This window comes from Brassica rapa, chromosome A09, assembly GCF_000309985.2.
Source record: "Brassica rapa cultivar Chiifu-401-42 chromosome A09, CAAS_Brap_v3.01, whole genome shotgun sequence".
NCBI lineage: Eukaryota > Viridiplantae > Streptophyta > Magnoliopsida > Brassicales > Brassicaceae > Brassica > Brassica rapa.
Window position 1 is genome coordinate 198,226 of NC_024803.2, and position 21,298 is coordinate 219,523.

A 21,298-nucleotide genomic window follows, 5' to 3' on the forward strand; every position below is an offset into this window, starting at 1 on the left:
TTGGTGATTGAAGGAGTGAGATGGATTGGATAAAGGTTGACCATTTTGGATATTACAGGGATTCTCTGAACTTGGAGTTGAAACCTCCAGCTGTCCGCAATATCATGGACATGAACGCACTCTTCGGAGGATTTGCTGCAGCCCTTGCATCTGATCCTGTGTGGGTTATGAATGTCATCCCATCTCGGAAGCAATTAACTCTTGACGTGATTTATGACAGAGGTCTCATCGGTGTTTACCATGATTGGTTAGTCACTTTTGCTTTTTATATATTTGGTCCAAACCAAGACGTGGCATTGAGTAATAAAACCCCTTTTATATTGGTTCGTGCAGGTGTGAACCCTTTTCAACGTATCCCCGTACGTATGATTTCATCCACCTATCAGGAATTGAATCACTGACAAGCAAATCCAGGTATAACCATTCTCAGTTGCTAAACATGTCTCTCTGTTCTATCAACTTCACCTAAACTGAATTGTTTGATATGCATACAGGTGTAGCCTAGTAGATCTAATGGTAGAGATGGACAGAATATTGCGTCCAGAAGGAAAGGTACTGATCCGAGACACTCCTGAGGTGCTAGACAAAGTAGCACGAATGGCCCATGCTGTAAGATGGTCTTCTTCAATACATGACAAAGAACCTGAATCTCATGGAAGAGAGAAGATCCTTGTCGCAACCAAACCTCTCTGGAGAATGCCATCAAACTCGCACTAAGGCCACACGTTAAAAAGGAAAAAAGGAAAAGAGAGGAAGAAGGTCTTCCCAGTCTTGTAGATAACAGTCGCTTTCTCTCCAGCCCCCCCCCATCTGTCTGTCCTTAAGACACCATCCTGATGATATACCTTTTTTGTGTTCGGTGACGTTGCTTCCAGAATGTATCGCAATCATGTAATGTCCTGATAATGTTAATTCTTGGTCACACGTGGTTCTGTCAATGATTTTTATCTGCGGGGTCTACCTTGTGACCTACATGAGTAAAGTATGCATGTGACTCTTTTGTACTGGAGACCATGTATATTAGGTGCACATCCTTAATACTTATTTATGTATTGAATACTGACAGTTCTATGATTCAATGTTCAGTAAAAGAGATTCAATTGTTGTAGTTTGATTGATTTTGGGTGAGAGAAGAGCCTTCTCTTTTTCAGTACTTGACTTCAGGTGTGGAGACATTTTTGTAAAAAAAATCTGAGAGAGAGAGGGCGACTGAAGGACATTAATGCAGACAAAAGGTTTGGCTGGTATCGTCTTCTTCTGAACCATATTTGTTACCTCAATAAATGATCTTATATGATGATATAACATGTCGATAGAATTAGATCATTTTTGTCTGTTTGAAACGTAGCATCGGAAGCACTAGAGGATTCAGTTAGATGTGAACCTTGGGCATATCATGGTACTGTCTTCTAGAAAAGTCCTATGTCTTTTGATGTCCATTATCATTGATTCTAAAAGTCTTCTGGTTTGTTTCTGTGGTCAGTAATGCCTATATACGACATTCCTAATATGTTGTTATGTTTGCAACATAATGTTATAATAGTCGCAGGCATATAGTTTCATGTCCCTTGTAACCTGTTGAAATATCCACATGGGTATGGTCCGCAGTCTGGTCTCTTCGATGTTAACATTCACGTACACTAGTCAAGAGGAACCGTTTTGGTGAAATAAAGGTTATGTTAAAGTTGTACTTTATAATTTCCATGGTTGAAGTATATGATCATGTTCTGCTAATTGAAGCTGAGTTAATTTTATCCTTTATAGTAATTACCAAATTAAACCCAACAATGAAAATGACGTTCTTCTCTATATCATTACACAAAGTAAAATAATATAACAAGACGTGTGTTATACTAATAGACAACAATTGATCAAAAAAAGTTTTGTAGTAAGTTGTGTTGCGTGCTTGTTGGTGGTGGTCGGTTAATCTTTGGGAGCTGACATTCCCATGTGGTCCAAACCGAACCAAACCAATATGATCCACCACATTTTTTCCTTCCTTCATATTTGCTCCCATGATTTAAATGTTTCTAATTCTTATTTTACTGATCCAGACTTTCGGTTCAATTAATTCTGCCTTTGTAAACACTAAACATTAAACACTTATTTCCATCAAAACATTAATCGCAGTTTTGTATTTTTTTCTAACATACCCAACAAGAGTTGTTGGTATGCATTCAACTGTAGCTAATAGTGGAATGTCTTTTCGGTTGACACAAGCTCGCTTCTTCATGTCGTTACTTACAAAAGAATATAGATTCTTTCACAACTCCAAGATCCTATAGCCTATTTGATTATGATCTAGGAGTTAGATTAGATGAACGGGCTTGTCAATAATGCACGATAGATTCATATTAATATGTGGGGTTTGCTTGACAACAGTCTTTTTAATAATTTTATTGAGCAAAAAAGTCTATATTTTCGAGAATTAAGAAAGAAATGAGAGAGAGACTGCAGAAAAAACGCGCGTGAGGTAGAAAAGATGTTAAAAAGTTGGCAAAGTCAACCGAGAGTTCTTCTGGGGAAAAGAGAGGTCTCGTGCATTCGTAAGAGCATCCACAATGGTGATACCCATTGTGGAGTCCTTAGGAATAAAATATTCTTTTTTTTTTTTTTTTGAATAGTTAAGTACTCTTGTAAAAAATGTGTGTACAATGGTGAACCCGAAATTGAAATCCTTAGGAATAAAAAAATATATATTTTATTCTTGTTTAGTGAAATATAATTTTTATATATTGAATGATTAAATAGAATAACTTAACATCAACTATTAGAAATAAACTTTAAAAATAATAATTAAACATATAAATATAACAATTAAAAATAAAAACAATAAATATAAAGAAATCAAGAAACACAAATTAAACATAAAGATTCATTAATTAAACATTAAGATACAATAATTAAACATAACAAGGAATTTTTTAAAAATACAATAATTAAACATAAAGATAGAAGGATTTTTAATCCTCGTCACCAAATTTGTTCCAAATATGCTCGACTAAATCATTTTTCAGATGGTCATGTATTCTCCTATCTCGAACATCATTCCGACTGGGAAAAATATTATTGAGAATTGTAGGAATCTCGGTTTCCACCTGTGAACTTCTCATGACGTCACCTTCTTCAAATTCAGATATATCATAACGAATGTATCCATCCCGTTCATCTTCGACTATCATGTTGTGTAGTATGATACACGCTCTCATAATCTTCCCTATCTTTGCTTTGTCCAACGTAAGAGCCGGGTTTCTCACAATCGCAAATCGCGCTTGTAATACTCCAAAAGCCCGCTCCACATCTTTTCGGGTTGCTTCTTGATGTTTAGCAAATAACTCTTGTTTTGGTGATTGAAGGAGTGAGATGGATTGGATAAAGGTTGACCATTTTGGATATATACCGTCTGTGAGGTAGTACGCCAACTTATACATGTGTCTGTTGACCATGTACTTTACCCGCGGAGCTCGACCTTCTAAAATGTCATCAAAAAGAGGAGATCGATCGAGGACATTAATATCGTTTAAGGTACCTGGAGGTCCAAAAAACGCGTGCCAGATCCAAAGATCTTGGGAAGCTACAGCCTCTAAGACAATTGTCGGTTTTTCTGATCCACGGGCGTACTGTCCTTTCCAAGCGGTCGGGCAATTTTTCCACTCCCAATGCATACAGTCGATGCTCCCGATCATCCCAGGAAACCCTCGTTTCTCTCCAATGTCGAGTAGTCGTTGAAGATCATCCGGTGTGGGTGCTCGTAGATACTCGTCTCCGAATAACTGTATAATTTCGTCAGTGAAATTATGTAAACACAAAAGTGCTGAGGTCTCAGCTAGTCGGAGATATTCATCTACCGTGTCAGCCCCTGTACCATAAGCAAGCAGTCGAATAGCCGCCGTACATTTTTGTAGCGGAGAATGACCTAACCTCCCGGTTGCATCTGGTCTTTGTTGAAAGAATACAAAGTTCTCCTGGAGGGCAAGGACAATACGCATGAATAAACCCTTATTCATGCGGAAACGTCGTCTGAATTGTGCCGAGTATGTCGCATTCTCTCTGAAGTAGTCATTAACTAAACGGGTGTGTCCCCCTTCACGGTCTCGTTCAATATAACCCCGTGTGTTTTGCATATTCGGTTGGGCCTCCACTATGTCATTATATGCATCCTCGACGATTTCATCGAGAACCTCGTCCAATCTTTCATCGATTTCATCGGATGATGATGATGATGACATTTTAGGTTTCCCTCCTTTTAAAAAAAAAATATTAAGTTTAGTTTTTATATCATTTTAAAAACATCAAATTTATCATTTTGAAATCATCTTATAACCAAATTTCTAATAATCTAATTTATCATTTTCAAATCATCTTATTACCAAATTGTTTTGGTTATAGATGTTAAAATTTTAAACATATATGGTATTATTTCATAACATCCCAATTTCTAATCATCTAATTTATCATTTTCAAATCATCTTATTACCAAATTTTTTTGGTTATATATGTTTAAAATTTAAACATATATGGTATTATTTCATATAATCCCAATTTCTAATCATCTTAAATTCCATTAAGCCATGTTTTTGCTAACCTTGTGATATGTTTGGTCTTTTGCTAACCTTGTGATATGTTTCTCCGTCTTGATGTCACCGAGAATAGAGAAGTCCTGCCTTCCTTGAAATATTAAGCCATGTTTTAACTCAAGTAGCTTAATTCAAACAAGTTCATGAGCTAAACTCTTAAATTTTAGTGAGTTCAACACAACATCAATGAGTTAAATGTTAGAACAAGAGGACACAAAGCATTTCATACATATTACAACCTTACCGAGAAACACAAGTTTTGAACAATGATTCCTGCCTTCCTTGAAATATTACAACCTTACCGAGAAACACAAGTTTTGAATAACATGAAACAAGTTTAGAGGCTAAAGGAAAACACCTCTCCGAGATAGAAAGTTAAAGACTACATTGCATTCTACTTATAATACATTAGGTGAGGGACAAGAACCCGTGACTTCCACCCGTGACTCCAACCCGTGACTTCAACCCGTGACTTCCTTCACATGCCTACTTAGATAAACCTGACACATCAAATAAGACAAAGGTTAGTAAAGTTCAAATGCATTATAGTTTCATTTTTAGACATTACCTCTAACCAACATTAATACATCAAAGCATTTCAGACATTAGTTTCATTTTTAGATTTGTTTCCATCTCACTTAAAGGCTCCTTCTTCGCGAGTAAACGATCTAGAATCTTAGCTCTAGACAATTTTTCTTTGACTTCTAAAACCCCCTGAAGCTTCCCCAGCTCCTCCTCTCTACCACTTTTCTTCTTCTTGATACCAGCTTTGGCAGCCTTAACCCCGGGAGGTCGACCTTCTGGTTCGCCGGCTTCCTCTTCTTCTCTATCAACGTCAATCACTTGTTTACGCTTTTCCTTTCCACCCTCCTTCGGCCCGTAGACAGAGCACCACTTTTGGTCATGCCTCAGCTCCCTCCAGCAGTGATCCATGCTGAACTTGGACTCGGTAGTTTTGAAGAAAATTTCCAACGCCGCCTTCATCACATCATCGTCATTTTGGCCACTTCTCTGCTCCCTCAAAGCCGCATCATAGCATCCTGTAAACTTGGATACTTCTGTGTTGATCCTCCCCCACCTCTGCTTGCAGGAACCTAGCTCTCTCGGTACGGTCCCAACCAGCTGCGGACTTGCATTGTAGTAATCTACAATCCGCCTCCAGAAAGAACCAGCTTTCTGCTCATTGCTGATGATAGGATCCATACTGGTGTTAAGCCAAGCACCAATAAGGATCTTATCCTCCATCGAAGTCCACTTCCTCCTCAGACCAGACTCACCACCAGACTCGACTACAGGCTCGACTACAGGAGGGACAACAGACTCCCTAGGACCTTGGCTACCGAACCATAAAGGTTCGGGTGAATCAAGGTCTACGGGTGTCTGAGTTTGACTAAAGAGTAGATTCATATAAGGTGTATTATTTTCCATTTGCAATATCGGTATATGTCACTCTAATAGCAACAGAGAGACTTAAGTAGACGAGTTTAAACATTGAGCTAAACTAGTTGCATTTAAGGCCAATAAAAACGAGCAGTTAGTAAGGTAGAAGGCGTAAAACATTTAAAACAATCAATTCAAACTATAACACCCATTTGCAAAGTACTAAAACATTAAAAACAATCATATCAGAGGCGGTAGGAAGGTAGAAATGAAACAATCAATACAAAAGAGAGCATTTATGCGCAGGGACAATCAATACTAACAGTAATATTTTAAAGCAATGAACTTTACTAGTTGATGCGCAGGGACAATCAATACAAAAGAGAGTAGGAATCGTACCTTGATTAAACAGACACTCTTGAGCTTTACTAGTTGATCTAGTTTACTTCTTGGACGCTCTTCCTGCATAAACATTAAATCAAACAGTCAAAAGTTTTAAAAAAATGTCATGAACAAACAAGCAAATAGCACAAGAGAGATACTTACCACTCAGGTACACAGCAGCCAAACCTATGAATACTATTGCGGACACCATTACACAAACTCCCAATGCAACCACATTTGTATTCTCAGATTTCTTCTTCACCTCACACACCGTCTTCTGTAGCTTAAGCAGCTTCTGCTCACACTCAAAAGCTTGATCCTTCATCTGTCTGACATGTCTCTGAACCTCACTGAGCTCCTCCGTTAAAGCCACATCCCACCATTTCCATATGTGGCAGCCCCCATCATCGACATTGGGGCACGAGAAGTATCTTCGGTATGGATCCTTAGGTGTGTAAGAGCATTTCACAACAGGCTGAGCACCACAGTAGCAAGCCGTAGGGATGCCATCATCAGCCTCTGGTTGAGGTGCGAACTGATCCGGCTCTGCGTTGCAGAAGGGACTCTCAGCTTCATCCGCGTACATCTTAGCTTCAGCTTCAAGAAGGGAGCTCATGTCTATAGAGTTTGATGATGAAGAAGGCTGAGAATAGCTGTAATCTTGTCCCATTTGGTTAACCTGAGACAAATGATTAACAAAGAGAGTTAAATACAAAAATAACTTTTGGAATTTAAAACAACATAGTTAGAGCAACGACATATACAACAACAATGGAAAGCAGATGAATAAAAAGGAACCAAAATCAAAGACGACCGGCGATGATTAAGATAAAATTCCAACTTCAACCGACACTTTTGGCAGACACACTCTCATTAATCTCACCCTATTTTCTTTTCTCAAAGTTTGAAACCTAAAAGGTTGAGAAACCTGGTTCGAGAAAAAAGATAAAATCCTCTTCCGTTGAAAACATATTTCATTTCGAAACCGTTTAAGAAATAAGATACAAATCCGCTTCAGATTGAAACCGAAATCATGTCAAAACCCTTTATACAAACCCCCATACTGGATATAAATCCCAAATCGATTAAACCCCAAATTTTTTTTAAACCCTAATTTCAATCGAAACCCAAATCGATTCAAACGCATCCCTGAACCACTAAAATAAGACGAATCTACATGAAAACTAAGCTAAAAAGATCAAAAATACAGGTTAACGCTTCGATTTACCTTCGTGAAGACGATCGATTTCAAACGGCAAATATCGCCTTTCTTCGAGCTCTCCTTTTTTTTTTTCGGTCTCCGTCGAGAATGACCATTTTTTTTTAACCAAACCCAAAATCAAACCAACCCCGTCCCACTCAGGAGTTGACACGTTGCTAAGGATCAATCTCTTAAAAACCTTGGCCACGGACCAATCCTTAAGTCGATTAACCTAAGTAATATTATTATATTCGGTTTTACCTAAGTTTTCGTGCTAAGGCTTCGTCGTGTACTCCCGTTGTGCATGGTCTAAGGTTTTCAAAGAGTCCACATAACGTTTTTTTCCTGGCATATTTTTTCTCCGTTCAATTAATTCGTCAGTAGCATTATTTGCCTTTCATATATAGTTTCACTTTAATAATCTGCAAATAAATAGAGGCTAATACCTAAAGTGAATCTGAATAAATATAAATACTATATTTTTTTTATTACAGTTTTGGTTCAAGTACAATTTTCTAGTAACAAATCTATGATTAGTTTGAAAGATACTGTACTAAAATAAATTAAAATGCCATTAATTGGTTCATATTTATATATATATATATATAGAAAATTATTTTAAATAATAAAAGTCAAGGTCAGTTTCAACATTTAAGACTAGTTTTGGGTCTTTTGGATTTGAATTGGATTTAATAGATTTCACTTTATTTAAACTGAACACTTTACCTAAATTTGTCGAAAAGCATTAAAACTACAAGAAGAAAATAAATAAAAAAAAAGAAGAAAACAAAATCTAAAAAGGCCATTGTCTTTACAATATAAAATTATAAAAATACAAAAAGGATAAAGAGAGTCAATATATATATATCAACATGCAAGTGTGAAGAGGAAGAGAAAGAGAGAGAGAGAGAGAGAGAGAGAGAGACTTCTTCTTCACATCAGTTACCCCAACACTAGGGTTTCACATCTTCATCTTCCCCATCACTCTCTCTCTCTCAAGGAAAATAAGAAAAGAGAGAGAAAAGAAAATTATAACCCCATTAATTTTTAAGAGAGAGAGAGACTGAGAACGAATAGCAAAGTAGTGAGAGAGAAAAATTAAGAGAAAAAAACAGCTTTCGTTCTCCTTCTCTCTCCTCCATTTCAGTAATAATCTCCTCTGATTCAGCTCTCTTCTTTATTATCTGATGAACTTCGGTAGTCTCTTCGACAATACGACCGGTGGTGTCCCCACTGGTCTAGCTTATGGCAACCACACCACCGCATCTACCATAATACCCGGTGGTACTATGTCTCATATTGGGGCGGCGAGCCTCTTCTCCCCTCCTATCAATACCAAATCTGTTTACTCCTCTTCTGGCCTCTCTCTAGCGCTCGTACGACGTCGTATCCTCTACTTTAATATACTCTACGCGTGTTTATATAAATAAAACCTAATATTTTTTTTGTTAATATTCGGACAGGAGCAACCCGAGAGAGGAACATCCATGAGGAACCATAACGGAGCTGGAGGCGATATTTTCGATGGGAGCGGTAAGAACAGGAGGAGCCGAGAGGAAGAGCATGAGAGCAGATCTGGGAGTGATAACGTCGAAGGTATCTCGGGTGAAGATCAAGACGCCGACTATAATAAACCTCCCAAGAAAAAACGTTACCACCGACACACTCCTCAGCAAATCCAAGAGCTCGAATCGTAATCCCCTCTTTTGATCTATATATAGTCTTGCTCTTTAGTTCGATCTGATTAATTAATGTTTGGTTTTTTTGGGGGTTACAGCATGTTCAAAGAGTGTCCACATCCAGACGAGAAGCAGCGACTTGAGCTAAGCAAGAGACTTTGCTTGGAGACAAGACAAGTTAAGTTCTGGTTCCAGAATCGTCGCACTCAAATGAAGGTTTGTTTCTTTTCTTTGTTATCTTTTGTTCTAAAGAATTATTTATTAAATCAAATCCTTTGCCAGACTCAATTAGAGCGGCACGAGAACGCGTTGCTGAGACAAGAGAACGACAAGCTAAGAGCTGAGAACATGTCTATACGCGAAGCAATGAGGAACCCAACCTGCAACATTTGTGGTGGACCGGCCATGCTCGGCGAGGTCTCTATCGAAGAGCATCATCTCCGCATCGAAAACGCTCGCTTGAAAGATGAGCTCGACCGCGTCTTTAACCTCACCGGTAAATTCCTCGGCCACCCCCAAAACAATCACACCTCTTCTCTAGAGCTCGGCGTCGGTACCAACAACAACGGCGGAAATTTCGCTTTCCCTCAAGATTTCAACGGTGGCGGCGGTTGCTTACCACCGCAGCTGCCGGCGGTGGTTAATGGTGTTGATCAGAGATCGGTTTTGTTGGAGCTGGCTTTAACAGCTATGGATGAGCTAGTGAAGCTAGCTCAGAGCGATGAACAGTTGTGGATTAAAAGCTTAGACGGAGAGAGAGATGAGCTTAACCATGAGGAGTACATGAGAACGTTTTCGTCTACAAAACCAAACGGTTTAGTTACTGAAGCTTCTAGAACGTCCGGTATGGTCATCATCAATAGCTTAGCCCTCGTCGAGACGTTAATGGACTCGGTATGTTTTTCCATGTATTTTTAATTTACAAAAAAAAAATGTTATTTGTTTTCTCTAATAATTTTATTTAATAGGACCGATGGACGGAGATGTTTCCGTGTATAGTCGCAAGATCCACAACCACCGACGTTATCTCCGGCGGAATGGCCGGAACAAGGAACGGTGCAATTCAACTGGTAATTAATACAAAAAGCACACTCAAATCACATTTCCGGTTTAGTCACGGTTTAATATTTTTGTTTCGTTATGAATTTTTACTACAGATGAATGCTGAGTTACAAGTTTTGTCTCCGTTGGTTCCGGTACGCAACGTGAACTTCCTCCGGTTCTGCAAACAGCACGCGGAAGGCGTGTGGGCAGTGGTGGACGTTTCTATTGATACAGTCCGGGAAAACTCTGGTGGATCTACGGTTGTAATCAGGCGATTACCATCAGGCTGTGTAGTGCAGGATATGTCTAATGGATACTCAAAGGTAATTAACTTTTTTTGAATCATAATCATAATGATAATTAATTACGTAAAACACATTTGGAATCTTTTTTCTAAGCATGTTTATTATTGGGTAGTGAAAAATTCTATAAAGACGAAGAAGTTAGGATCTCTAGGTTTTTAATTGGGTGATCACTAGACGAAGAAGAAGCTCATGCATCAATGACTCTTGTTTTTTAGCCATTACTCACTGCACCCACTTCACTGTCACTCTCAACTTTATTTTATGCAATTTTATAAAATCTTTCACAGTTTACTTTTCAAATATTTTTGTGTGTGTTTAGTGTTTACCATCCTTTTTTCTTGAAAAATGTTACTAATTGTTTTATGGGTTTCCTTCTCATACGTTATTAGTTTGAATAGTTTAATAATATGATTTTATGTCAGAATATAAAAAGGAGAAAAGATTATTGAATAGGCTTTTCCCTTCTCGAATTCTGATCCCCGAACCTTCCGAGATTATAAACTTTTTATGGATCCGGATGCTTCTCTATCTGTCGGATTCTCTGGATTACATTTCAAGTTCTAGACAAGTGGGTCTGTCTATTTGCTCTTTATTCTATGAAGCATCCGTCCAAAATTATTTTTGTGCGCATTTTGGAAAGAACACATTAATTTCATATGCATGTACAATAAAAATGCTTCTAATCATCGTTTAGATAAATCTAATTTTCTAGTATTTCTATTCCATTCTCCTATGCTGCCTCGTATCTCTCGTATCCATCTGTAATATATTAATTTCAGTTGTCCTATTATCTTATTATCTTCCACTAAAAATTCAACACCTCATCCTATCTTATACGTTTGGTAGATTATTTGTGGTTATATGCTAACCAGGATTTGAAATCATCTGTGCAGGTCACGTGGGTTGAGCATGCAGAATATGACGAGAACCAAATCCACCACTTGTACCGGCCATTGCTTCGGTCAGGTCTTGGTTTCGGCTCGCAAAGATGGGTCGCTACACTTCAGAGACAGTGCGAGTGTCTGGCCATCCTCATGTCCTCCTCCGTTACATCTCACGATGACACATGTCCGTTTCTATTTACTCATTAGTTAGATTCTTTATTTTATGATGTGTTGTTACAAAGCATTTAACGTATGCAAAAAAAAAACAGCTATATCGCCAGGTGGTCGGAAAAGCATGCTGAAGTTAGCTCAACGTATGACGATCAATTTCTGCTCGGGCATCTCTGCGCCCTCTGTCCACAGTTGGAGCAAGCTCACGGTCGGTAATGTCGATCCGGACGTTAGAATTATGACCCGTAAGAGTGTGGACGATCCGAGTGAGGCTCCGGGTATTGTTCTGAGTGCTGCCACGTCTGTTTGGCTTCCGGCTTCGCCACAACGTCTGTTTGACTTCTTGCGGAACGAACGGATGAGATGTGAATGGGATATTCTATCTAACGGTGGTCCCATGCAGGAGATGGCCCACATCGCCAAAGGTCAAGATCAAGGCAACTCCGTTTCTTTGCTACGCTCCAACGTAAGTTTTCTCCCCAAATTACACTCTCCCGGCTTAAACCGGTACATAAATCTCGGTCTAGTAATTGAATGAATTCCGGTGTTTGATTGGTTCAGTATGTGTGGAATCGGTTAGTGTGTGGAATTTGGATTAGGTGATAGTGACGTTTTTTGTCCCTGATTGTGGTGGTAAGACGGACACATGAGTGGATTGGAAAAGGACAATTTAGGTTTTTTGGTGGTATCAGTAGAAAACAAAAGTGTCAGTCACAGCTTTTGTAAGGGTTTACAAAGTCAATAATAATAGGACAGTTTCGACCTTTACCTCTTTGTCTGTGTTTTTGACTTTTCACATCTTTCTTTTCCTTGGATATCTGTGAAAGTTTATTTTGACTTGTTTCTCTTTTAACCCTGAAGCGTTACTGTTTGTGTTCAGTGTGGCATTTCTCGTAATTTAACACTTGACCTGAGGTTATTTTTTTGTGCATGTTTTGGCAGCCAATGAACGCGAATCAGAGCAGTATGTTAATTCTTCAGGAAACGTGCATTGACGCATCTGGAGCGCTGGTAGTGTACGCGCCTGTCGATATTCCAGCCATGCATGTTGTCATGAACGGTGGGGATTCATCCTACGTGGCTCTCCTTCCTTCTGGTTTCGCTGTTCTCCCTGACGGAGGCTTTAACGGTGGCTCCGGAGACGGTGAGCAGCGTCCGGTCGGTGGTGGATCACTCTTGACGGTGGCGTTTCAAATCCTTGTTAACAATCTCCCAACGGCAAAACTCACGGTCGAGTCTGTGGAGACTGTCAATAACCTAATATCATGCACCGTCCAGAAGATTCGAACCGCTCTTCAGTGCGAGAACTAAGCTTCAAGGCGGCACGTGAGCTCTGGAGCGCATGTGTTTGTTGTATCTTTGAATTTGTGAATTTTAACTATGTATGTGTCGTGTACTTTGGTCATTTAGTTAAGCTTGGGAAGGGGGTGTCGAGTCAAGAACGAACCGCGCAGGTGGCGAAATCCAACTCCTTTGTCACCGCGTTGAGACCACGTCGGTTGGGTCTGATCACGGTGGAGGAGTTGGTGGTTCGGGTATTGACTAGGGTTGGAAACCCCCTTTTGTTTGTTGGAGTATTAAATATTTTTATATATTATCTTGTAAACTCATGTAGTTGAGAGTGAGCCACACGCTCCGTCGGATGCGGGTATGTTGTGTGGTTTTTGCCAACGCGGACTGGGACATGAGTAGTATGTGGTTGGACTTTGGATGGATCTGGTCCGTTTATGTCTCTCGTGGTGTGCATTAAATGTGTTTGCAGGCTAACATTCATTTAATGCTATGTTTTTTTTTTCCTCTGTCCGTGGCTTCTTCCTTTGCATGGTGGGAGTTTACGTATTCCGCCATTTTTGTTCTGCCACGTCAGACCATGACAGACTGGTGCGGAAACCGGACGTTATGGCGTCGTTTTCTCCGCGTTATGTTGTGTTGCTATAAAAAAGTAAACAAGGAATTGACGGTGTTAAGTTTTGTCAGAATTTATATTCTTTATGGGCCTTTTAATAAGTCCACTAGCAGTACATGGACTACTGTTCTACAATTGCGGTCGTTACCAGTTCGTTTTGTAAATTAACAAGGCCCAAGATATGGTAAAAGGCAGTACCGTACCTTTATCTTTTTATATGATCGGCCCCATTTTATGTTTAGAGCCTTTTTACAGTTTTGATCAATTTTAGCAAAGCTCACAAGGGATCTCTGCCCAAGTGCAGTGGTGTCAAACAGTGTGAAATGCAAAACAGCTAGGAGCACTCCCTAATTTAAGTAACTAGATAAAAGTAAACAACCTATTGTTATTTATTTAATTTATTGCAATCGGATAGTTAAAACTCCAGCTAAGCCATAAACATTTGATATGTTTGAAGCCCTCTTATTATGTCTCTTATCGCCAATTTAAAATGCGGCCACGTAAGATAATGTTTAGAGTAGAGTTAGTTTTATTTGAAGTTTGAAACATATAAAATGTCTAAAAACAGTATAGGAAGCAAGAATTAAAAAAGATTTAACACATATGGGAAAGGAAAGGAGTCAAAGCTTTGGTCAAATGATCCATTGCGCATATTCCGCGTGCCTGCCTATAGATGCAATCATTCATTTACCCAATCTCCGTAAATAAGACAGCAAGATAAGGGTACTTTGGTAAACACAGCTGGTTGAAATCAGGCGTATTAATCCTGATCCGTCGGATGAGCTGCTGAGATGAATCAACGGTGAGGAGTCAAGGTTTGACCAAAAAAGGAGAGGAGAGGGTGGCATGATTGGTTTTCGCCACGAGAAGCAAAAGATTCCCCCACCTGGACCTGGTTTGCGTCGTGGAGAGAGAGAGAGAGGAAGGTTGAACAAGGACGCTTCGATTTGGCTCTGTTCCTCTTCTCCATTTTCTTCATAGCTGCTCGCTCGTCACGGCGGAGGAGATCGAGACAGATTCGATTTTGAATTTCTGAATCTGTTGATTGGATTAATTTTGAATCGGGGGGAAAATTAGGGTTTGGAGTTGGTATCTGCAAAGATGAACGTGATGCGTCGTCTCAAGAGCATTGCCTCGGGTCGGACCTCCATTTCTTCGGATCCTGTAAGTATTTATTTATTTATTTTTATAATTGCTGGATTGAGATTCGATTTAATTGGAATATTATTACAAGTCAAAAAAATTAGGGGTTTTTGAGATCTTAATCATAGTGCTTGTGGAGAAGTTAGATTTTGACGAAAGTTGTGATTTTTTATAAAGGGAGGGGACTATGGGCTCAAGAGAGCCAAGCTGGATCAAGACAACGATAAGTTATGTACTGCTGGTGATGATCCGATGCAGGTTGACCAAACGTCTTCTTCATCTTCTTCTTCTCGTGAGATGAGAAATACAGACATGGTTTCGCAAGAATGTGTTGCTGGAACCTCAAATGTGCCTCCTCCTGCTGCTGCCACCGTGAATGATCAGCTTCCGGAAGTAATGATCAGAGACGAGCGTAATGCCAACCGCGAGGATAAGGTCAATTGCTTGTTTCTTCTTTGTTATATAAATTATCCTGCATATCCATTAGCTTCTGCTCAAATCTCCATTGTCCTTTGTATAGGATATGGAACCAACTGTTGTAAATGGCAGTGGGACTGAAACGGGTCAAGTTATTACAACCACTGTCGGAGGTCGAGATGGAAAGCCTAAGCAGGTGATTGGTTTGAGAAAATCTCTTAATCATGATACTCTTGAATAAATGTGTTCTTCTTTACATCTGCTCGTTCTTTTGTTCGTATCATTTAATTTTTCGTTATTCGGTTTCAGACAATCTCATACATGGCCCAGAGAGTTGTTGGAACAGGCTCATTCGGAGTTGTGTTCCAGGTATGTGGAATATTCTTAGCACCAGCAGATATTAATCCTTTTTAATTTTTTGGCGTTTACATAAGTTGACTTACTGTCTGTTTTTTTTTTATAGGCCAAGTGTCTGGAAACGGGTGAACAAGTTGCAATTAAGAAAGTTCTGCAGGATAAGAGATACAAGAACAGAGAACTTCAGATAATGCGCTTGCAAGACCATCCCAACGTTGTGCGGCTAAGGCATTCTTTCTTTTCGACAACTGAAAAGGATGAGCTGTATCTTAACCTTGTCCTTGAGTTTGTTCCCGAAACTGTATACAGAGCATTAAAGCACTATACCAAAATGAATCAGCATATGCCAATTATCCTTGTTCAGCTTTACACCTATCAGGTGAGATATCTATTGCTCCCCAATTAATCGTTTTTAGTTATCTGCTTAGCATGAAACTTCATTTACATCGAAATCTTTTACTTACGCCTGTATTGCCTTTGACATATCAGATCTGCCGTGCGCTGAACTACTTACATCGTGTGGTTGGGGTATGTCATCGTGACATCAAGCCACAAAATCTACTGGTAGAGTGTGAATTCTTTTGACTAGGCATCTATATTTTAATTTTTAAATAGCGCTCAAAAGTTAAAACCATATTAACGGATAATACCCTGATTCTCTTATGATGTGTTCTTGTAGGTCAATTCCCAAACCCATCAATTAAAAATATGCGATTTTGGAAGCGCAAAGATGTTGGTATGTTCTTTCTTGTTTATAGTGTGATCTTTGGAGGTGGGTTCGCATTTGAAAATTGATGGCTAACACACTGGTACTTCTTCAGGTGCCAGGTGAACCTAACATATCCTATATATGTTCCCGGTACTACAGGGCCCCAGAACTTATATTCGGGGCAACAGAGTATACCAATGCCATTGACATGTGGTCTGGTGGTTGTGTTATGGCAGAGCTTTTACTCGGCCAAGTGAGTATTATAAATTTTAAAGCTTGGGTTATGATTGTTTGATTAGTTACATCTTGGAACTTCCAAATCACATTCAATCCCATATTAACTGTTGGTCTTCTACTTGTAGCCACTGTTTCCTGGGGAAAGTGGCATTGATCAGCTGGTGGAGATTATCAAGGTACTTATTATGATCACTCTTCGTCTCTTTTTATAATTTCATTTTCGTATCTTACTCATCTGTACGTCTACCAGATTCTTGGTACGCCGACGAGAGAAGAAATAAGATGTATGAATCCCAATTACACAGAGTTCAAGTTCCCTCAAATTAAAGCTCACCCGTGGCACAAGGTTTGTAAACTAAGGTGCCTCTTTGGTGTATGTGCATATTGAAGTGAAATCTAATGTGTAGCACAAAAATCTTCAGATTTTCCAAAAGCGAATGCCACCTGAAGCAGTAGACCTCGTGTCAAGACTCCTCCAGTATTCACCAAACCTCCGCTGCACTGCAGTAAGACTGAATCCTTCTGGACATCACAAAACTACATATAACCTAACCAATCTCCTTGGCTGATTTCGAATTTTATAATTCAAACAAAACCTTTCTTATATTTGTATAGTTGGAAGCATGTGCACACCCCTTCTTCGATGACTTGCGGGACCCGAATATTTCACTGCCAAATGGAAGACCACTGCCTCCATTATTTAACTTCACTCCCCAAGGTCAGCCCATGAGCTCTCTTTACCTCGTCTTTCTCGTTGCAAAAATTGTGAAGTAACCATTGTTACGCAACTTTGTTGGAAATCATCATCATATATGTGAAGAGTTTAATGGATAGATACGTATACAGATGAGCTGAGACTACATTCCATTCTGTCTCATTAATTTGTTTACTATATGTATTTTAAACTGTACAGAACTTGCGGGTGCATCAACAGAGCTGAGACAGCGTCTAATTCCAGCGCATTGCCAGGGGACGGGAAGTAGCTCTTAGGATCATTCAATAGTGTTTCCAGATTCAGCATTCCCTCCCTCTCGCTATTTACTTCAGTGTGTACATCAATTTTGAACCACTTTGTGCTTCCAATATTTGTCGTCTGAGGAGGAGTCTTGAAATCTGAACGCCGGGGAGCCGATGGAGGGGATGTGAAACAATTGGGTTCAAGGAGCTTCTTCTGAGTAGCCTTTCTCTCAGTTTGCTTCCTCTTTTACCTTTTTCTCCACCTCCACTTTCATTTTTCTTTTGTTTTTTTTCCCACAAATCTGACCCCCTTAAATGTTTGATGTATCATTTTTTAATGTTTGTAATCCATCATGAATATGTCACTTGTCCTAATATCGCAAGCTTGTGTACAATAATATTCAGTTCTCTGTTCCAACCTCAATTGGTTTATTTTGGGTGAAACAATTTTCTCTTTGCCAAAAACTCTGAGAGCATTTGATACAGTGAGGTCTGAGGAACAACACTTCCTGTCAAGGTAAACATAGCACCAGCTAACTTACTTTCTTCGTAGTGTTTTTCTCTGCCACTACCACTAGTGGCTAAATTGCAGAGGTTATGAAGCTTTGCAATACTCTAAAAGCATTTTGTAAGTAGGGAATGATAACAAAAGTTGTTTTACCATTCAAATTGAAGAGACTGCGAAGCTTTGCAAAACTCTAGAACATTTAGTGGCAACGAGTCATTTTACATGGGGGTGATGATGTGATACATGAATCAAATAAAAACAATCTATTTTAAATTCTTCAATACACGGAAGGGTTTATTATATTACAATGTTCAACATATAAAAAAAGTTTAAGGAACTGGATTTCAAAGGAAATGAATCCTTCAGTGCCTATAAAAACAGGGAAAAGAAGAGCACAAACACTACACCACACAAACCCATCATTGTGTCTCTAGTTTTGCAAATCGTTCTCGAGTGTTTTCCTCATCCTTTGTGCTCAAAAGATTTAACAAACCTCTCAAACTTGGTTAAGACGTTCTTTCATCTTTAACCAAAGGAAGAAAAGCCAATCTTAAAACGGTATATGTATCTTAACTTCAATTGGGAAGCTCAGTTCCTCTTAGATTCAAGGTTAGATCCCTCTTTGAGTGCGATTTGTGATTCGTTCTCCATTTCCAAAAAGGAAAGGGAAGCAGACTGGAGATAAGACGCAACATGCCACAAGGGAGAGATCAATTGTGCTTGAATTGCATCGTCTAATGCTTCTTTAGGCATGTCACTCATTAGGTAACACAGGCTACGCCGTGCACACACTGTTGGAGAGATCATTCCTCCATCTATGAACTGTGCAAAAATTTGGACATCATCCATGTTAATACTCTCTATGTTATTATCCTACAAGTGTATTTGTGTTTCGGTTATAAGAACCAACCTGAGTGTAACACTCAATGGCCTCTCTGAAGTCTTTTTGCCTGAAAGCTACATCACCCTTCTTCTTAAAGTTCAAAGACTCTTGCATCTGGTCTGTCCACATATGAAAAGAGAGCTGCATTTCCCAAAAACATTGTAAGAAAGAAATACACAGTGAAGAACCTTTCGGACAACATCACCGGACATTAAATAACTGAGTAGCGGAGCCAACTTAAATCTGTAAGATCACCTCATTGGTGACACCCTCGTCGTCTTTGTATCCAAGTTTCTCCAAGATCTCAAGCATAGCGGTCAGGTCCTTTCTTGAACAAGCTTCACCAAGAGGGGACAGAGGAGACACCGAACCACTGTGGGGCAGACCCATTAGAACATGGGATGGGACCTGCAAATGTTCAATACATGGAAACAATTATATGAGTCAACACACATAGACTTGGTCCTTGTTTTTCATTAATGACATATATATATATATATATGAAATAAAACCTCTGTGTCCTTCTGAAGAGGTGTCAGGGCAGTGACCAAAGATTTTGGGTTTGGCCTTTCACGAGCTTCGTACTGAAGACAACGAGAAGCCAGGCGTACTAGCTCTGTGCCATCGCTGTCAGAGAATTGCCCATCTAGGCAAGAATCAGTCAAAGTCTGGAGATTTCTGTCTCTAATCAGATCAAGGGCCTACACACAACAGATTGAAAGAATCACTCTTCATCTCTATTGCAATCTCATAAGCAAACAAACAAACTAATTTGGGTTAAAATACTTACATGGCTCGGAGGTATATGCTTTCCGCTGAGAAGATCAAGCAAAAGAGTACCAAAGCTGTATATCACACTCTCTGGAGTAATCCTCCCTGAAAACATGAGGTGCATTTTAGCCTCAACCATATCAATATTGGTTTTTAAAAATTGATGATTGTACCAGTTCGGAGATATTCAGGAGGGGTGAAAGCAAGATTTGTGCTGTAACTTTTCCCATCACGACTATTCTTCATCAACCCAAAAGTAGAAAGTCTTGGATTGCATTCCTCATCAAATAAAACACGGTAGGCGTTGAGGTCGTGGTAAAGAGTACGCTCTTGGTTGGTACAGTATTCAAGAGCTTGTGCAAGATACAAAACAACACGTAGCCTCATTGTCCATTTCATAGGTTGTGTTTCCCCTGGTTGTTGCAATAAAAGAACACACTTAGTGTCTAAGGTGACATAACATCTAAACATATATATAAGGGAGAGAAGATGAGTCGTGTTTACAATGGAAAAGGTGTTTGGCTAGGGTTTCATTGGGCATAAACTCAGCGACAAGCAACCTCTCGTCACCTTCGCAGCAACAGCCGAGTAAATTAGCCATTCTCTCACTCCTCAGCTGACCAACGGACCTCGCTTCCTCCTGCACATAAAGAGAGAACACATATTACAAAGATTGTAAAAAAAAAAAAAAGAGAATTATGAAACAAAAGTAAAGATTCGTACGAGGAACTGGCGAGCGTCAGGCCAGGCCATTCTGGTGAAACGCTTGACAGCAATCTTCTTCTGGTTCTCGAGCTTCCCTCTATAGACGACATTAGGAGCCTTTTCACCATGCTCAGACACAATATACTCGACAGCAAAGCCAGAAGTAGCTGACTTGAGCTGGTCTAATGTGAACTCACGGAAGGCAGGCACGTCGGTGACGTCACTATTGTCTCCATTCTCTGCAATTTACAAGAAGAGGCAACACCAATCAGATAATAATGTCTAAAATAGATCCAAAGTGGGAAGAAAAACAAAAACTAAAACCAAGATGGGGAGGAGCTTCAAGAACAGCAGTCTTGTGTGATGGTTTGCGACAGCAACCGAGGTTAGAGCATTGACCTCCCATCTATAAACAAACTCTCTGCAACAAAATTACAGAGGCGCAATAATGATGAATCGAAATTTCGCAAAAAAAATAGAACCTTTTAGTGGAGAAAAAGGTCGTACCTTTGTCAACTCGAGAGAGGGTTACACTGAAAAAGCTATGGAGTTTCGAGTGTCAACCCAAAATCCACTCTTGTTTAGTCAAACTCGACCACAAACCAAACAACCCAACAAAAAAAAATCGATTGATCTACCTGGAGCCTAATAAACCTATCTACGATTCAAAAACTCACACTAAAATGTTTTTTTTTTTCGGATCGAAGAACTTAAATCTGTATTTTTAGGTTTGGTTTTCTCGATTGCATCAAAGTGGTCTGAGGAGAAAGATAACAAAACCAATTCCACGTGGTTACAATCAATTTTATATAAAGAAACTCAGTCGAGAGACAGTAGTATCTCTCAATCGAATCGACATGAACGTATGTGATTCATTTTAAACTATCCGAAACTAAAAAGATAGTATAAAAGTAGATCAGATCACAGAGTTTATTATTAGTATTTATATATTAGTAGTACTACTACACACAGACACTGTCAAGTGTGTGTATTCGTGCATCTACACATCTGTAAATTCACTTTTTAATTTTTATTTTTTTGTTTCTGAAAGAACAACCAAGACAGAGAGAAAGTAAGATA

At 39.3% G+C, this 21,298-nt stretch overlaps 6 protein-coding genes and 1 long non-coding RNA gene across 8 annotated transcripts; 3 read left to right on the plus strand and 4 right to left on the minus strand.

Annotated features, from left to right (window-relative positions):
* The first annotated feature begins 5 nt into the window (after positions 1–5).
* LOC117128410 (probable methyltransferase PMT13) lies at positions 6–1,074 on the plus strand. Its single transcript, XM_033280696.1, has 3 exons — positions 6–247; positions 334–414; positions 495–1,074. Exons 1-3 carry the CDS (start codon positions 21–23, stop codon positions 715–717), a joined length of 531 nt encoding a protein of 176 aa, XP_033136587.1. The 5' UTR covers positions 6–20; the 3' UTR covers positions 718–1,074.
* A 1,889-nt stretch (positions 1,075–2,963) lies between these two features.
* Positions 2,964–4,229, minus strand: LOC117128278. The gene is made up of 2 exons (XM_033280373.1): positions 3,668–4,229; positions 2,964–3,529 (listed from the first exon to the last, which is right to left on the minus strand). The coding sequence occupies exons 1-2, from the start codon at positions 4,227–4,229 to the stop codon at positions 2,964–2,966; spliced, it is 1,128 nt and encodes a 375-aa protein (XP_033136264.1).
* A 936-nt stretch (positions 4,230–5,165) lies between these two features.
* Positions 5,166–5,984, minus strand: LOC103846125 (glutathione S-transferase T3-like). The gene has a single exon (XM_009123039.2). It carries the CDS (start codon positions 5,982–5,984, stop codon positions 5,166–5,168), a length of 819 nt encoding a protein of 272 aa, XP_009121287.2.
* Positions 5,985–8,462: 2,478 nt separating this feature from the next.
* On the plus strand, positions 8,463–13,424 carry LOC103836906 (homeobox-leucine zipper protein ANTHOCYANINLESS 2). The gene is made up of 9 exons (XM_009113221.3): positions 8,463–8,918; positions 9,006–9,235; positions 9,320–9,437; positions 9,504–10,115; positions 10,190–10,291; positions 10,379–10,588; positions 11,464–11,638; positions 11,724–12,091; positions 12,568–13,424. The coding sequence occupies exons 1-9, from the start codon at positions 8,730–8,732 to the stop codon at positions 12,934–12,936; spliced, it is 2,373 nt and encodes a 790-aa protein (XP_009111469.2). The 5' UTR covers positions 8,463–8,729; the 3' UTR covers positions 12,937–13,424.
* Positions 13,425–14,315: 891 nt separating this feature from the next.
* Positions 14,316–17,775, plus strand: LOC103836905 (shaggy-related protein kinase theta). The gene is made up of 13 exons (XM_009113220.3): positions 14,316–14,695; positions 14,852–15,109; positions 15,195–15,287; positions 15,401–15,460; positions 15,555–15,827; positions 15,938–16,012; positions 16,128–16,184; positions 16,270–16,410; positions 16,520–16,570; positions 16,645–16,740; positions 16,817–16,900; positions 17,010–17,112; positions 17,308–17,775. Exons 1-13 carry the CDS (start codon positions 14,633–14,635, stop codon positions 17,382–17,384), a joined length of 1,431 nt encoding a protein of 476 aa, XP_009111468.1. The 5' UTR covers positions 14,316–14,632; the 3' UTR covers positions 17,385–17,775.
* LOC117128411 lies at positions 15,368–16,014 on the minus strand. Its single transcript, XR_004451709.1, has 2 exons — positions 15,931–16,014; positions 15,368–15,820 (listed from the first exon to the last, which is right to left on the minus strand). It is a non-coding gene; the product is annotated as an uncharacterized LOC117128411 (long non-coding RNA).
* A 316-nt stretch (positions 17,776–18,091) lies between the features above and the next one.
* Positions 18,092–21,276, minus strand: LOC103836904 (serine/threonine-protein kinase BSK3). 2 transcript variants are annotated; one of them, XM_009113219.3, is made up of 10 exons: positions 20,726–21,276; positions 20,543–20,639; positions 20,237–20,457; positions 20,018–20,153; positions 19,687–19,926; positions 19,533–19,618; positions 19,255–19,443; positions 18,998–19,150; positions 18,770–18,883; positions 18,448–18,681 (listed from the first exon to the last, which is right to left on the minus strand). In XM_009113219.3, exons 2-10 carry the CDS (start codon positions 20,622–20,624, stop codon positions 18,448–18,450), a joined length of 1,455 nt encoding a protein of 484 aa, XP_009111467.1. In that variant the 5' UTR covers positions 20,625–20,639; positions 20,726–21,276. The 2 variants fall into 2 exon arrangements, with proteins under 2 accessions (XP_033136586.1, XP_009111467.1); XM_033280695.1 differs by lacking the exon at positions 20,726–21,276 and having other exon boundaries at positions 18,092–18,681; positions 20,543–20,624.
* Positions 21,277–21,298: the final 22 nt, after the last annotated feature.